This window comes from Ambystoma mexicanum, chromosome 1q (assembly GCF_040938575.1).
Source record: "Ambystoma mexicanum isolate Mex_15411 chromosome 1q, UKY_AmexF1_1, whole genome shotgun sequence".
Taxonomy (NCBI): Eukaryota; Metazoa; Chordata; class Amphibia; order Caudata; family Ambystomatidae; genus Ambystoma; species Ambystoma mexicanum.
Window position 1 is genome coordinate 670,647,551 of NC_090922.1, and position 15,583 is coordinate 670,663,133.

Below are 15,583 nucleotides of genomic sequence, written 5' to 3' on the forward strand. Positions count from 1 at the left end.
TAAGAAGGGCCACTATAGTGGTGATCCCCAAAGCAGATAAACCACCAGAGAGGTGTAGCTCATACAGGCCCATCTCATTACTTAATACCGAGACCAAAATCCTGGCGAAAGCATTGGCAATCCGCCTGCAGAAAGTTATCTCATCACTTATACACCCTGACCAATGTGGCTTTATGCCCCAGCGGTCAACGCGTATGAATATCCACCGACTGCACACTGCGATTGAAAAATCCCCCCTATTGCGGGACCCCCTAGCCCTGCTAGCAATAGATTTTGAAAAGGCTTTCGATTCGGTACACTGGCCAGCATTGTGGGAAATAATGCGCCGAATGGGCTTCGGTGACCAGTTCCTGGGATGGGTACAACTATTATACGAATCCACTGAAGCTGTGACCAGAGTAAATGGTTGGTCTTCGCAACCGTTCAGACTGGGCAAGGGAACACGACAGGGGTGCCCCCTGTCTGCAATGCTCTTTGCGCTGGCCATAGAGCCACTGGCAATTCTACTACGTGAATCTCGACTATGGAAGGGCTTCCGGTGGACAGAAAATTGGGAGGATAGGGTCTCGCTGTATGCGGATGATCTGCTTTTGTATCTAGCGGACCCCATAGTCTCGTGCCCAGTGGTGATTGGTATATTGAAGGATTATGAATCCTTTAGTGGGTTGAAGGTGAACTGGTCGAAGTCCACACTATTCCCACTGAGAGAGGTGGACAGCGCTGAACTACGGGCCTGCCCATTTCGCATAGAAGTTGACCAATTCCGCTATCTAGGGGTACAGATAACGACGAATCTGGCCGAGTATGTAGAGAAGAATCTCCACCCGGTCACTAATCGCCTTGCGGACGACGTCAAACACTGGAACGCCCTTCCACTGACCCTATTAGGGAGAGCAGCGTTATTCAAGATGTTGGCGTTACCTAGATTCCTGTATATACTCCAAAATGCCCCGCTACACATCCCCAGACAAGAGTTTCACAGAATTGACAGGATCCTTCGGAAACTCCTGTGGAATAATGGACACCCAAGACTGGCGCTCCACATCCTGCAGCGCTCCATCTGGGAGGGAGGCATAGGATTGCCGCGTATACAGACATACTATTGGGCGAGTCAAATGGCGGTGATAAACGACCTCCTACACGGCGATTCCTCGCTACCCCACATAAAATTCGATACTCTCGATGGGACCAGCACAACCCCATTAGAATCCCTATACCGGAAAACTAACAGCAGTAGTAACAAAACAATGGCTAATCACCGAACGCTAGTCTGGGAAGAGGCACACAAGCACATACACTGGGAGGGGAAAACCACACCAGTACAGCCACTGTGGGCGAACAAAAATATCCCGGAACTGGGCAAACTTCCAAAATGGCGGAACTGGGTGGCTGCGGGAATTTCCAAAGTAGGAGATGTGTTCCGGGAGGGGAGTCCGGTGACATTTGAGAGGTTAGTGGAGGATTTTAATCTGCCTGCCACGGACCGATATCGGCATGTGCAATTGTGTCATGCTTTACAACAGCATTTACCTGCACTACGAGATATGGCGGACTGCACCCCCATAGAAAGAAACCTGGTTCTGGAGAGCATAGATGTCAAAATTACCTCAGTAATGTACAATGTCCTCACCTCGTTTGCCACGCCGGAGCTTTCAAGCCTAAAATCGAAGTGGGAGAGGGATGTGGGAGCGATATTGCCCGAAGATTGGATAACGATCCTAATGTACCCAAGAGATACGGCCATCTCGGCCAGGCTACGCCTGGTACAACTCAAAATCCTGCATAGAATATATTACCCGCGGGTAGCGTTGTACAGATGGGGCAAGACCACAGACCCAAACTGCTTGCGATGCCTTCAAAGCGAGGGCACCTTCTTTCACATCATATGGGATTGCCCACACATCACGACATACTGGCAGCACTGTTGTGACACACTCAGTAAGGTTTTGGGTCGAACTGTGCTCAGAGATCCAAAGCTGATGTTGTTGGGAGTGGAGGAAGAGGGTGAAATGTCTCGCTCCGATAGGCTATTATTTGCAACCTCCACGGCACTGATTAAGCGCAACATTGCCAGGCTGTGGGGCTCGAGCGTTACCCCTGTGCACGCACAGTGGTCGGATGATGTGGAAGCATGCATTGCGATGGAGCGAAGGGTATATGCGGCCAGGGGATGTCCTAGGAAAGCGGGGAAAATCTGGGAAAAGTGGGAGAATGCAGTATGAAATTCTTTAGTAGGAACTAGGCCGACGGCCAGCATGTGATGGCAGAGCAAGAATGTGCATAACGCTGACAATGTGTCCTCAAGATGTTGTAAAACGGACCATACACTCTTTACTGTTTATGTTATTATTGATGGTCGGACCCTTCAGGGTCACTGTTTTTTCTTGTATGATGTAATAAAACCAATAAAAGTGTTTGATCAAAAAAAAAAAAGATACATGGTCCGAGGTGGAACTAGCAGAGGAACCGGACACCACACTAGATACGATATATGATATAGCGGAAGGGGGGCATGAAACGTCTAGAGTATATGAGATGATGATGACTCAAGTGGGCAAGGAAGTGGTGCAACTTAGACTGGACTAGGAGGAAGAAGTAGGGGACCTGATGAGTGACGGGATGTGGGAAAGGGCTCAGGGGTATCATAAAAAGTATCGAGAAATGCTAGGCTGCAACACGTACAGTTGTATATAACTCACAGAGCATATCTGACGCCACTAAAGATAGCCAAATTTAAGAACGCCGGAATCCAAGTGTGTCCCAAATGTAATGAGGAAAATGCAGGAATGGTACATATGTTCTGGGCATGCCCACTGATAGCGAAATATTGGAGAGACATAGCGCAGAAAATGGAAGACAAGGGAATCTGCATGAAGGTGGATACTGTGTGGGTTTGTTTGTTGGGAGGGTTCCCCAGACTGCGGAAGCTTAAACATGTGAGTAAATTGAAAGATCTGGCGTATGTTCTGGCGAAGAGAAGGATTGCGATGGGATGGAAAGCATGTCACAAGCCCAAAGTGGAGACATGGTGGAGGGACTTGCAGAAGTGGGCGCAGGCAGAAACAGTGGCATGGCAGGAAGCGTGTAGAGGGGACATAGAGGGCGAAGCTGGAGCCCTAGCGGGTTGGAGACAACTAATAGCGGAACTATTTGGGCCTTCGTATGATGGACCAAGCGATGATGACTCAATAAGCGTGGCGGAAGAGGACTCCCCACCACAAGAGGTGGAGACTAACAATGGGAGAAAGTAGGCTCGGGAGGGGGGAGGGACGGGAAATACAGTGGGCGAAAATGTAACAATGTATGTGTATTTATGAGCAAGTTATGTACCCACTGTAAGTTGAGTTTGGTTTGTTATTTGTTGTTTGAATAAAATTAATAAAATTATTTAAATAAAAAAAAAATTCATTGGCTCAATGCAGGCTACAGACAGTGCTGCCTGGCAATTTCCCCATCCCCAGAGCACTCCGACAAGAATGTTGCTTTCAACTTTGCAAGTGCAACAACAATTTGTTGTTGGCACCTGCAAAGTTGAAAGCAACTTTCAAATGAACAGTGTCAGTGGCGCACGCAGTCACCGGAGGCGGCGTATGCCACTGGAGCAGGCCAGCGAGCATGGCGGCCCTCCTATGCATGATAATTCATCAAAGCAAGGTAACCAAAGTGTGTTACGTTGCTTTGATGAATGCATCAGCCAAAAATCGTCTGCAAGCTGACTCGGGCCGCAGGCAGCGAAAATGAACTTATGTTACTTGAAGTAACGTAAGTTACAAAAACAATATTTGCCCCTCAAAACACCAGCCCATGGAGGCCTGTTCATAAAACCGGCCCACAGGTCTCCAAAGTTGTTCGGCCAGTGGCCGTTTGACCGATAATCCCAGTCCGACCCTGCCGGTGACAACAGGGCCACGCGTGCTTCTAGGGTACTCCTTTTACATAAAGTGACAAAACCTATAGACGTTGAAAATGGTCACGGTTAAAACATTGTTTGTTGCAACATTTTGCCCCTGCATCACTGAGAGAACGCAACGGGAGACCGAACTTGTGCAATACGCCTGACCTACCGTGGCAGAGGGCCTCCTGGGAGTGCATTTGTGTTAATACCTGTGCACCAACATACCTACACCTGCAACCATGACCAAGGGAGGAGGTAGCCAAAGGAGGCAAAACATGATAGAGGCATTTGTGTGACAATCTAATCAGCCCCGGACGGAGGCACCTTCTGTGACCCAGGCGACGACGAGCCCTACGGAACCGCCTTCTGACGCTCCCAACCTTTAACAACTGATGGAAAGTATGCAAGCTGGTTTGGCCTCCATGACAGATAAGTTAGACAGCATCATAATGAATCTGAATACCCTCAATGGTAAAATGGAACGTGTATGTGTGAGGATGACAGAAGCTGAAATACGAATTGGAGTGGCAGATGATGACATCCATACCCTCAGGTCCCAGATGACAATAATGGCTACAGATCTAAAGAAGGCCCTATCTAAGTGTGATGACCTCGAGTCCGGGTCAAGGATGAGTAACATATGTATCGTGGGACTTCTGGAAGACTTTGCCCGTGGCCCAATGGAGATGGCTATTGAAAAACTACTGAAAGAGCTGCTTGGTGAACAAGGCTTCTCTTCCATGTTTGTTGTCGAATGAGCCCACAGAACAATGAATATACGACCGAGACCTGGAGCGTCTCCCAGAGCAATCATTGCATAGCTCCTTAACTATCGGGACTGTGACACTGTTATACACCTTGCCAGAGAGAAGGATCCACTAAACTACAAAAACACAACAATAAACATTTATCCAGACTTCTCTGCTGCCATCCAGCTGGAATGAAAATCTTTCAAGGGTGTCAATCTTTTGCTCCGTGAAAGGTGACTCCTAATGCCATGCTTTTCCGGCATGGCGACGCATACAACGTTGGGGCAAAACTTTGTTTTTCACAATCCTGGAAGAGGCAGCGGCCTATATAAAGGGGAGAAATGTAGTCCAGAGGTGTACTGACACTTATACACAAGCAAGTCGCCTTTGTTTTGCTACACTCGCACGTAGACCCAGAGGGCAGGTATGTTATACATTGTATGCTACTCAACAGGGAAGCTCTTTTAGTGAACTCATATGGGCCCAACCTAGATGACCTGGGATTTTATCTGAAACTGGCAGATATAATTATGGCATATCCGTCTGCTCCAATTGTGTGGGGTGGTGACATGAACACCATTTTGAATGTAGACCTGGACTGCCCTGGGTCGGCACCCAGACCCCTGTCGAGGGCGGCTGGTTGTACCCTTGACCTGTTTTCGCCTGCACGACGTGCACACTACATCCGAGTGAAAGAGGAGTCACCTACTACTCCACTGTGCACAATATGTCATCCAGGATAGATTTATTTTTCATCTCTGACCAGTTGGTGGGGCTGACAGTAGACTCTTACTATATCTTACTTATACTTCCCTGCACTTACTCTGATCACTCCCTGATTAATCTATCCCTGACCTGGTGTAATACCCCTGGAAACCGCTGCGCATGGCGGTTTAAATCGCTAGCCCTACAAGACTGGGTCTTCCAAACATACTTGGAAGGTGATATTTGCATGTATTTTTTGACAAATGATAATAGAACTGTATCACAAGCTATGCTCTGGCAGGCGTTTAAGGTTTTCATCAAGGGCATGGCCATGTCACAAGAATTCGGGGTACTCTGTACCATGCGCAAAGACATAGCTATCAGCGAAGTCAAGCTTAAAAATCTGGAGCTTGATTATGTGACCGCACTTAATCACATTAAACTAGCCGCTATCAAAACTCAATTAGAGAATTTCCGGCAGCTGGCGGACAGACAGGTGAAGTATTGGAGATGGTGAGAGACTGGGAAGACCACTGTCTAATCTGGTAAGGCTAGAAGGGGGACGAAGCCATATAGTAGGAGTTAGGGATGAAATCAAGTGCTGCGACATTCGGAGCAGGAAATTAACTAGGTGATTATGCAATTCTACATGCACTCTACCAGGCACAAGACTAGGATATGAGCAGGGTCTTGAAGACTTATTAGAAACCATCCCCATGTCCATATTATCCCTGAGTGCTAGAGCTCAAATAAATACCCCATTTACGGATGAGGAAATTCTGCGTGTAATTAATGAGCTACCAAGAAGCAAGACACCAGGCCCTGGCGGACTCACTGCAGAATTTATATGCAATACGGGCACTTCTAGCTCCCCCTTGTTGAAGCTTTGGGAGGAGTCTGTTCGTATGGGTCAACTTCCAGAGTCATTACGTGAGGCTGTTGTAGTTGTATTACTTAAACCAAACAAGCCTAGTGAGGAATGTGGCTTCTACAGACCACTATCATTGATGAATGTTGACACCAAGGTGTATGCCAAGGTGTTAGCCAATAGATTACTGCCTCTAATACCAGGCTTAATACATAGCGACCAACCAAGCGTTATCCCTTGGAAGACTAAAGTCCCTTAACCTTAGGTGACTTTTTAATATTATGGCCCGCATATCTCTTACGGCCAATGTGGTGGATGTTGCACTTGATTCCCAAAAGGCATTTGATATGGGGTCGTGGTAGTTTCTATTTGCTGTTTTCCAGAAATGCAGCCTGGGTGACATCTTTATATGCTATATTAAGATCCTGTACATGAAACCCATGGCCACTATTTGGACTAATACGACTCAGTCAACCCCATTTGAACTTGGCAGAGGGACACAACAAGGTTGACCTCTGTCTCGTCTGCTGTTTGCATTGGCAATAGAACCTATGGTAGACATAATCCTCTCTCGGCACAGGGGTAAGGGCAGAGATCATATCATTATATGCGGACGATGTCTTATTGTACATCAGAAACCCACAACATAATTTGGACCCTATAATGCAGGATATCACTTGATTCAGGGCGTATTCCCGGGTCACAGTGAACTACGGGAAATCTGAGAAATTTTCTTTAACGGATAACACAACCCGACCCCGTATGGACGTCCTGTTGAAATGGGCGCCAGATAATTTGGAGTACATGGGAATTACAATATATAGTTCTAAGAATACTTTACTTACTGATAAGTATGAAACCCTAGTAAGTTAAGCAAACACTAAAATGTCGAAGTGGGCGCGAATACTCATGTCACTGATGGGTATACTGGTGTTAATTAAAATGATACTGGTGCCCAAAATTCTATATAGACTTGTGAATGTACCGATATGGACTGGTAGGCATTTCTTTGAATATCTCCATAAAACATGTCTCAATTCCTGTGGCACACTGGTGCCATACGGAAAAAATGGGCAGCGAGGGTATTGCCTTATGATATGGGTGGATCCAGCGGCCCTAATATGGAAGCGTCTTGAATGGCGGCCCAAGTACTATTCGCCACCCACTGGTATGGCGCTCATGAGCTCCCACCACATGTCAAGCTGGAAGGGTAGGCGGCAGGTGGTTTGGAGATGAAGACACTGATACTTGACAATACATACAAGGACGACTTTCCGATAACCCCGTATCAGTTGCGCTGGGAGACTGGAGACAAATCTTTCTTAGAATAAATACAAAAGCCCCATACTACCATTGGCTCCCATTATGGAACTTCTCTCATCTCTCCCCCACATGTGATACTGCAATACGAAGACGGAGGGATGCCCTGGGTCACTGCACTATAGGAGACCTGTTCGCAGACGGGAAGTTTTTGTCACTGGAGGGTTGGAAAAGAAAACATGGGGAACATGGGTGGAACTGCTACAGTTTTATAGATTACGAGCAGCGCTGCAAAATAAGTGGGAAAGCTACCCGATGGAACCCCCAGAAAATAAATGACTGGCTTACATTTCTAATTCTAACGGGTGTCGACATATTGGCTACCCTATATAGGGAAATACTAGCTGGTATTCCATTGGGGCAAGACCCCTCGTGTGGAAAATGGGCAGCCGAGCTAGGCCACGAGATCACAGATGGGTAATGGTTGGCCATGTGCAGATTCACCAAGCTCATCCAGTACAGGATTCTACATATGCTACACTACACATCACATAAACTCAAGAAAATATATCCGGACCATGGTGGCCTATTTCCGGGATGTTGTGCGGCGGAGGCCGGGTATATTCGTATTTTATGGAATTGCCTGGGCTTGTTATGATACTGGGAACAGTCTGAGATTGCTGGGAGACATTTGAATGAGTCTCAGAGGCCTGAATTGTTTGGGATATGGCAAGGTATACTAGAAAGACGACTGAGAGCTTTCCTGAATGTGGGATGTATGGTGGCGAAAAAAGGTATTCAGAAAAAATGAAAAAGCCCACTGCCTGCCGACGGTAGATGAATGGCTCAAGGATTCAACCTGGGTTAATGAATGTGAAGATATGTACGTATCAACATAACCACATACGTCTCGCCCCAAAGATATATGGAGTGAATTCAGAGCATACTTGGCCAAAGATAAAAATCCTATATAGTTCAAAGGGCGTAAGACTCGAGGATTTATCATGATAATATAACAATGCTGTTGTGCTAACTGAATAACTATGTGTATGCTGACTGTAAATCCCTTTGATCTGTGATTTCTGAACTTAAATAAAGATGAAAAAGAGAAAGAAAAGTGCCATCCAGTTAGCCACGTGGAGCAGTTTATGCTGAGCAGTTAGCACGGGGCTGTAATGTTGTGGATGAATAGACATATATGCATATTTACATACCTACATACATACATGCCAATTAATCTCTTTGCTTTTCTGTGATCTTGAACTAATCATCTTCTCATGTCAGTTTAAGATTGCACTTTACTGTTGAAGCCATCTAGGGAATTTGGTTGAATGCCTGTCTGGTCTGTAATCTGTATAATCTCTTTCACTATTGGTGCTCCCTACTTCTTATACGAGTTAACAGGGTCCAGGCTATTACTTAGACCTACAACATTTTGCTTTCCTATTCAAGTTAATTTATTCAGGGCTTATGGTGGTTACTGTAACCCCTTCCTATTTTTTTACTTTGAAAAGCGTTGCTCATTCTATGTCACAATGTTGAAACGAACAGCAGGTTGAGAATCTGCTCTGTTAAGTTATAATGGTCGGAACATAAATAAATATAGAGATACACTAGGGTTTATATTTAAGGGCTGCCCTTCGACAGTAACTTAGAACATGCATACAGAAAACCCCTCCATCAACTCAACACAGATGGATCCCGTGGGATCCAGGGAAAAATACACATTTATTATTTTATCATGTTAAAATCGTCATATAAAAATGTAACTCTGCTTGGCATCTCAACGGAACTACAAACATGTAATACAATATCTAAATAAATACACGTCCTATGAACACTAATAGCATTACTTACACACCTGCTATCAACACATTAACAATGTAAACAAATTAATTAGTAGTCTTCCTTTGTTCAGAAACTTTTTTATCACAAGCCAACATTTAGATCTCGACATATGCGACATGTTTTTTTAAACATTAACAATTATTAATTGTTATCATCTGTTTCTCAGTAGCAATGATCACTTCATTATACGTCGCAACCCAACATGTTTTGTTCCTTCAGCACACAGATTTCTTTGGAACTTCTTCAGAGGACAAGAACTAAAAGGATTGTCCACTACACACTGTTTACAACTATGCCTGATTTTTTAAAGAATTACTACTCTATAATACTGAATTGTCTGCATAATCAAAAAGTTAGCCACAGCACTACAACATTAGAACGAGGTACTAAACGTCCTTCCAGTCCTTGAAACTACGATGAACTGTTATGGCATCTCTTTTTTGCCTGCCAATTGTGCAGGAACACATATAGGGTACAGCATCAGTATTGCTGTTTTAATACTCCGCCAATGAACTGTGTAATTGCTTAGTATTCCACTACTTCCTTTTTTTGGTTTGACCAAACAAATGGTCAGTGATCCAAATTAATTGGAGCCATCCCTGTAAAAATATGGCAAAAAACCTCCAATCAGCTTCTTACGATCACTACATTGTGTTTAAGACAGCTTAGCAAGATAATATTTTGCACTTGCACTTACAAATCTTCCTTCATCCTGACTTGTGTCTAGTACAGCAACTTGTTGCCTCTGGAGCAAATCTCTCAACATGGACCTTCTACACCTACTGTCTGTAAAGACATGTCATGAGAATAGTTTACTTAATTGACCACGGACTGCAGCAAATCTACCGCTATACACATAGCGCGTTTCCACAGTACTCATTTACCTTAGTGTTTGAAGCTTCGCTGTGTCCCTTATCTTCTGTTACGGTTTCATCATTGAACCGTTTAGGCAAGCATGTCACAGGGCTATAAACTCCCATATTAGACTTCACAACCGAGCCCCACGTTCATTCACTTGGAAACGTAGGACTCTGTGTGTGGTCACTTTCTCTAATTGTAACAACGGTAAAGTACACCGGAAATAGCTATAATGCAGACGATCTAACTAGAAATTAAAATCACTTTAATACTAGGAGCTTTGTAGGCACTTGGAAAGTACAAGGTAGCTTTGCAGGCACTTGCCGTTCAGAGGTACATGGGTACTTTATGCAGGTCTGTTTCTTGGTGATTTGTGTCGAGTCTCGTAATCCCAGATTGCAAGCAAATGTTAGTCGGGTGAAGTTTGTTGGGTGGAGGGGGTATTCAGTTGCTGTGTGGGCAGATTTATTGATAGTTGCATTGTTGGTGTCACACTGCAGCTGGCCATAAACCAAAACAAGAGCCATAGAAAAACAGGAGGCCATCCCAGAGTTTTTACAGGGTTCTCCCTTGACTTCTCAGCACGTCCCTCATTATGAATCCTAGTTCTACAACCCCCATCCTCCAACCTTCGTGCTCAATGCTCCTCGATGTACCACTTTGTGTGCATACCCGAGGAACCTTCAACCTTCTCTTATTCTGTCTTTCTCTTTTTCCCTGGCCTCATGCTTCTCCTGCACCTCGTGAATGCTTAAATTCGGGCTTGTTCCTCCACACAATCGAGGCTTTCCTTTGGATTTTCTTTTTCTCCTCCTCCTCTTCCTCATTTACCTGGGTTTATGGCAAGCGATCAAATTACATATGGTCGGCTTGCTCTTCATTGGCTTCCAATTAATTGTTTTCAAAATGGTTTATCGGGGCTCGGTCAGCTCATGACATGAAGATAAGTCAAGTTACTTTCAATCAGATTCAACATGAGAGAAAGCCTTTCGCTGTACCTGGTGCTTAACTTTGGAGTAACATACCAAAAAAGTGAAATTTCAGGAACACTACAAATTCAGGAAAACTCTTGAAAATAGAACACTTAAAACAAGCTCTGGAAAACAAGCTTTGAAGCTAGGATGGCTCCAATTCTCTGTACTCTGACCACCCTAATGTGCTTTATGTATTATTTTATGCTGTTCTTGATGTGTTTATTCAGGGCAAGTTGGTGCACTTCTATTATCAGGAATTTGGGTGAAACACTGTGAATGATTATTTGTTCCTCTTTATTTTACTTCAGGCGCTCTTCTATCTCAAAAGTATTCCTTTTCGCTGCACGCTATCTTAGTCCGTTTCCTCCTATGGCTCCATGAAGAAGTCCTGTACTGCACAAGGTGACCTTCAAATCACCAATAAATAATTCTAAGGGAGGAGGCAGCTTGATTTAATTTGTTGTACTCCCAAGGATTAGTATATTTTCATTTGGCAGTGATCCAAAACCATCTGAGTTGATACATAAAGCAAACTAGTTTTGTGAGTAGGGCAATGTGCAGCGCTGAAGTAGACATAACTTCTGCAAGCACTAACCAGATGGCAGAAAGACTGCAATCTGGTGTGTCTCCAAGTCCAAGGAGCAGAGAAATCTCATTGGCGCTCCAAGGGAGCTGCGAGGAACAGCGTGCAGTAGTAATTGAAGGGAACATTACTAGTCCATAGACTGAATATGGTCCCTGACTCGTTCAGATCCTGTCTCAATCATAGGCAGATCTTCCCCATAGTTCTTGAAATAAATAACTCTTGTAAACCAATCATCAACGGAGAGACCAGCCCCTGGAGCAGGGGACCAATGGGGAAGCCGGCAGCCTACCTTAACAGGCAGAAGGACTTTGAAGCTGTGAGTGGATAATGTGCGGCCAAGTACGGGAACGGATCCAGTTGACACTTTTATCTAGAGATTCTCCTGTTGCACAATCCCATTTATTTCCAGTTCACCCATTCCTACCTACTAAATCATTAAAGGTTTTCAAGTTTATGGTTTGTTTGTAAGTGTTCTGTAGATCGCCAGATCGTGACATACCTTGGGTATATTTATACATATGTACATGAATTCCTTAGCGCTAAATGCGGACAAAACAGAGTTGCTGATTATAGCCTCGGGAAAAAACGTATCAAATTGCCATCAGAATCTGAAAGTTTCCTCATAGCTGGGAATAAAATCATCGTATCTAAGAAGGTAAAAACCTTGGCTATTATCCCAGATGCAGAATTATCAATGAAATCGCATGTAGCCCAGGTTTGTGCATCATGTCGATATGTTACGAAAGTTCTCCACCATAATCGCCCCTATATCTCTCACAAAAATAGCTCTACTTGCCTCCGCCTTGATTAATTCACAACTAGACTATTGTAATAGTCTTTTATTGGGTACAGCAAACACCAATATGCAGAGCCTGCAAGTTACCCAAAATGGGGCAGTGAGAGAAGCCTGTGGCCTTTCTAGAAAAGATCATGTCACACAGGCCAGAAGAGGTCTGCACTGGCTCTCCGTAAAACATTGGATCATGCATAAAGTACTATCTATTACTTTCAAATGTCGCAACAGAATGGCACCACAGTATTTGTCAAATCGTCTTACCACTTTCATTCCTGGTCGTTGTTTACGATCCCACAATCCGTCAAAGCTATTCCAGCCAAGATTTAAACTACAAACCTTTGGAGGTACCATGTTGGACTGTCAGGTGCCGACCTTATGGAATGAACTCTCACCTGAGCTCTGGCAAAAAACCTCCCACACAGACTTTAAGAGGGGCATTAAGACCCTCTTTTTCAATAGAACTCCTGACTAGCTATTGTAAATAGCTCGACTTGCCCCCTTGATTTTTGTGCGGATTCCATTTCCTTCTTTTTGTGTTACTTTGTTTGTCTTGTCATGTTCAAGCGCTTTGAGGCCTATGGGTGACGTAGCGCTTTACAAAAATGAAATCAATCAAAATAAATACATCTACTTACTTACACATTGCCTCCTGTATGTAAAAATGTACAGAATGCCACAAATATGAGGCCCGAAATGACAACGTTTTCAAATTTTGAAGAAATGTGTCAAATATAAATAAAAGTATACATCTTTTATCATGTGTTAACAAAACTTTCTTTTCAACAGATGTTTATAACCGGTTATGCCTTAACTGCGGGAGCTGCAGAACGACTTGTGTTTGGCTATGACAGCTTTGGAAACGTATGTGGACGGAGGAACACTGCAGTGAGAAATGCCCCTCTATCAGGACAGGACATGACGGACAAAAAGTAAGTGGAAAACACAAGTTGCCTTCATGAAGTGGCTGTCAATAGGTCTTTTAATTGAAAAGAATTGATCGTCATCTGGAGAGGCACACAGCCTTCTGCTTAGTACAGCTCACACCTCATAACTCAACCTTGAATAAATACAAATAAATAACCACCAAGTGTGAGGCAAAGGAGGTAGCTGTTAGCTTTGAAGCATCTGACTATGATATGATATGATATGTTGTTTATAACACGCTTAATACCCAGAGGTTTCTAAGCGCATTCCCAGGAATCGAACCTGTGTTGCTCTGTGTCGTCTTGCTTCCAAAGCAAGCACTTTGCCGTTGAGGTATCCTCCAGAGACACATTTAAGTTACCATGATATGTTATGATCCTGCTGTTAGGTGAGGTAAAAGTAGCATCTGTGAATTCAGGATCTACCATATACATACTCTGAATAGCACAGAGTGTCTGAACAGCCTTCCACTGGGTATTTGATGCATTCCATCCCAGCGTAATTGTAAAAAGGTTTCCCTATAGAGTGAACTTGCTTCCGTATCTCTTACTCATATATCTAAATCATATTATAATAGAGAAAAGTAAATGTATTATAATATACTGTATTGTCAATTAATATTGCTTTTATAGGAAGAGTCAAATTCTGAAGTCATCTTTGACCAAACCAATAATTTCCCATGCTAATCATCACACAACAAAGACCACTAGCCCACCCACTGCCCCCGCAGCATCTGAAGAGTTTGATGTCTGGCATTAAGATTTGCATATCCAACGAGGCATAGCTATTATTTAGGGACATATTCTTTTTTTTAAAAAAATGATTTGGTTTTATTGGTAAATATACCATTTAGCCAAAAGATATCATGATAAACAACACATAACATTTCATGTAAGATATTAAAATAATATCAAACTTAAAAAGTCAAGAAAGAAGGTACAAGTTTCAATTTCATCACATTTAAAACTAACAACTATATTTAAATATTTGATTCAATCTTTGATTTTAAGACACTCCAATTTGGTCAATTCCCATATATAAAATGCTGCATTGTTTAATTTTAAAGTGCTTCCTAAATAAGGATGTGCCCAGAATTGGCCTGTATGTATGCTAGCTATGTCCATTACCACATTACTATAGCCTTTGGTATATACATTGCTTAAAATTGGGCATGCTGTCAATAGATGGCGGGCTGAAGTTTACAAATACGACACAATCTTTCCCCATAAGTTATCTTTTGCCATCCGCCCACCTTTCCATGGTAGGCAACTGATCAAACAGGATCCTCATAACGAATCGTCGGATCATATTATTACGTGCATTATCAATATACTTAAAAGGTTTTCCCATTGGGAATCCCTGGGTAGTATACATTCTATACATGGACGTAGTAGACAGGCAGTCTAAACTAGGAATCCTATCCCATTCTGCACCTTTTTTCTTAATTTGCTTGATGTCGAGGCCAATATTACTAGGAAACTCAGCTGTAAATCCTATATTCCCAATAAAGTTCTTAATGTAACTAAATCACTTCTTCGTTATCCCCACCAGGGAATCTAGGTCCAACACGTCTTTAAATAGGCCATAGATGTCCTCCTTGTTTATACAGAAATCCCGGAATTTCAGGTAGAATATACTCTGCCGTATCTTGCAGCGAGTAAGCATGGACGTGAGTCCCTAATTCATTACATAGGGCCTCAACTGGGATGTTCGGGAGAACCCAAGGGACATTCTGCCAGATTTTGCCATCTAGCCCCCATAACCAATTAAGTTCTCAATCATGGTAAATATCTAATCCATAAAGGGTGCTAGGCACAATACAAGCATTAAAATGTTTTAAAAGGCCTTCAATTGAATAACCTCCCCTATGAGATATGAAGGACTTAGTCGCATGGAATTTCTTTGTTACATTACACATGATATCATTAGCCATCCATTTATGATTAAAGGCATCACAAATGGGCATACCAAGATAAATATATTGTGATACAATTTTGATTGTCGTTCCCTCGATTTTCCAGGGAAAACATGTAGAACATTTCTTAGTTCTAGCATCCTTTTTCCTATTAATGACCATGATTTTAGTTTTCCCCAAATTGATATACAGACCATTAAGTTTA

At 43.3% G+C, this 15,583-nt stretch overlaps 1 protein-coding gene across 1 annotated transcript in view; it reads left to right on the forward strand.

Moving 5' to 3' along the window:
• SLC44A3 (solute carrier family 44 member 3) overlaps positions 1-15,583 on the forward strand; it is an 826,819-nt gene that overhangs the window by 210,086 nt on the left and 601,150 nt on the right. The window contains exon 3 of the mRNA XM_069641271.1: positions 13,326-13,468. Coding sequence (XP_069497372.1) covers positions 13,326-13,468 — 143 coding nt within the window. The remainder of the gene's footprint in view (positions 1-13,325; positions 13,469-15,583) is intronic.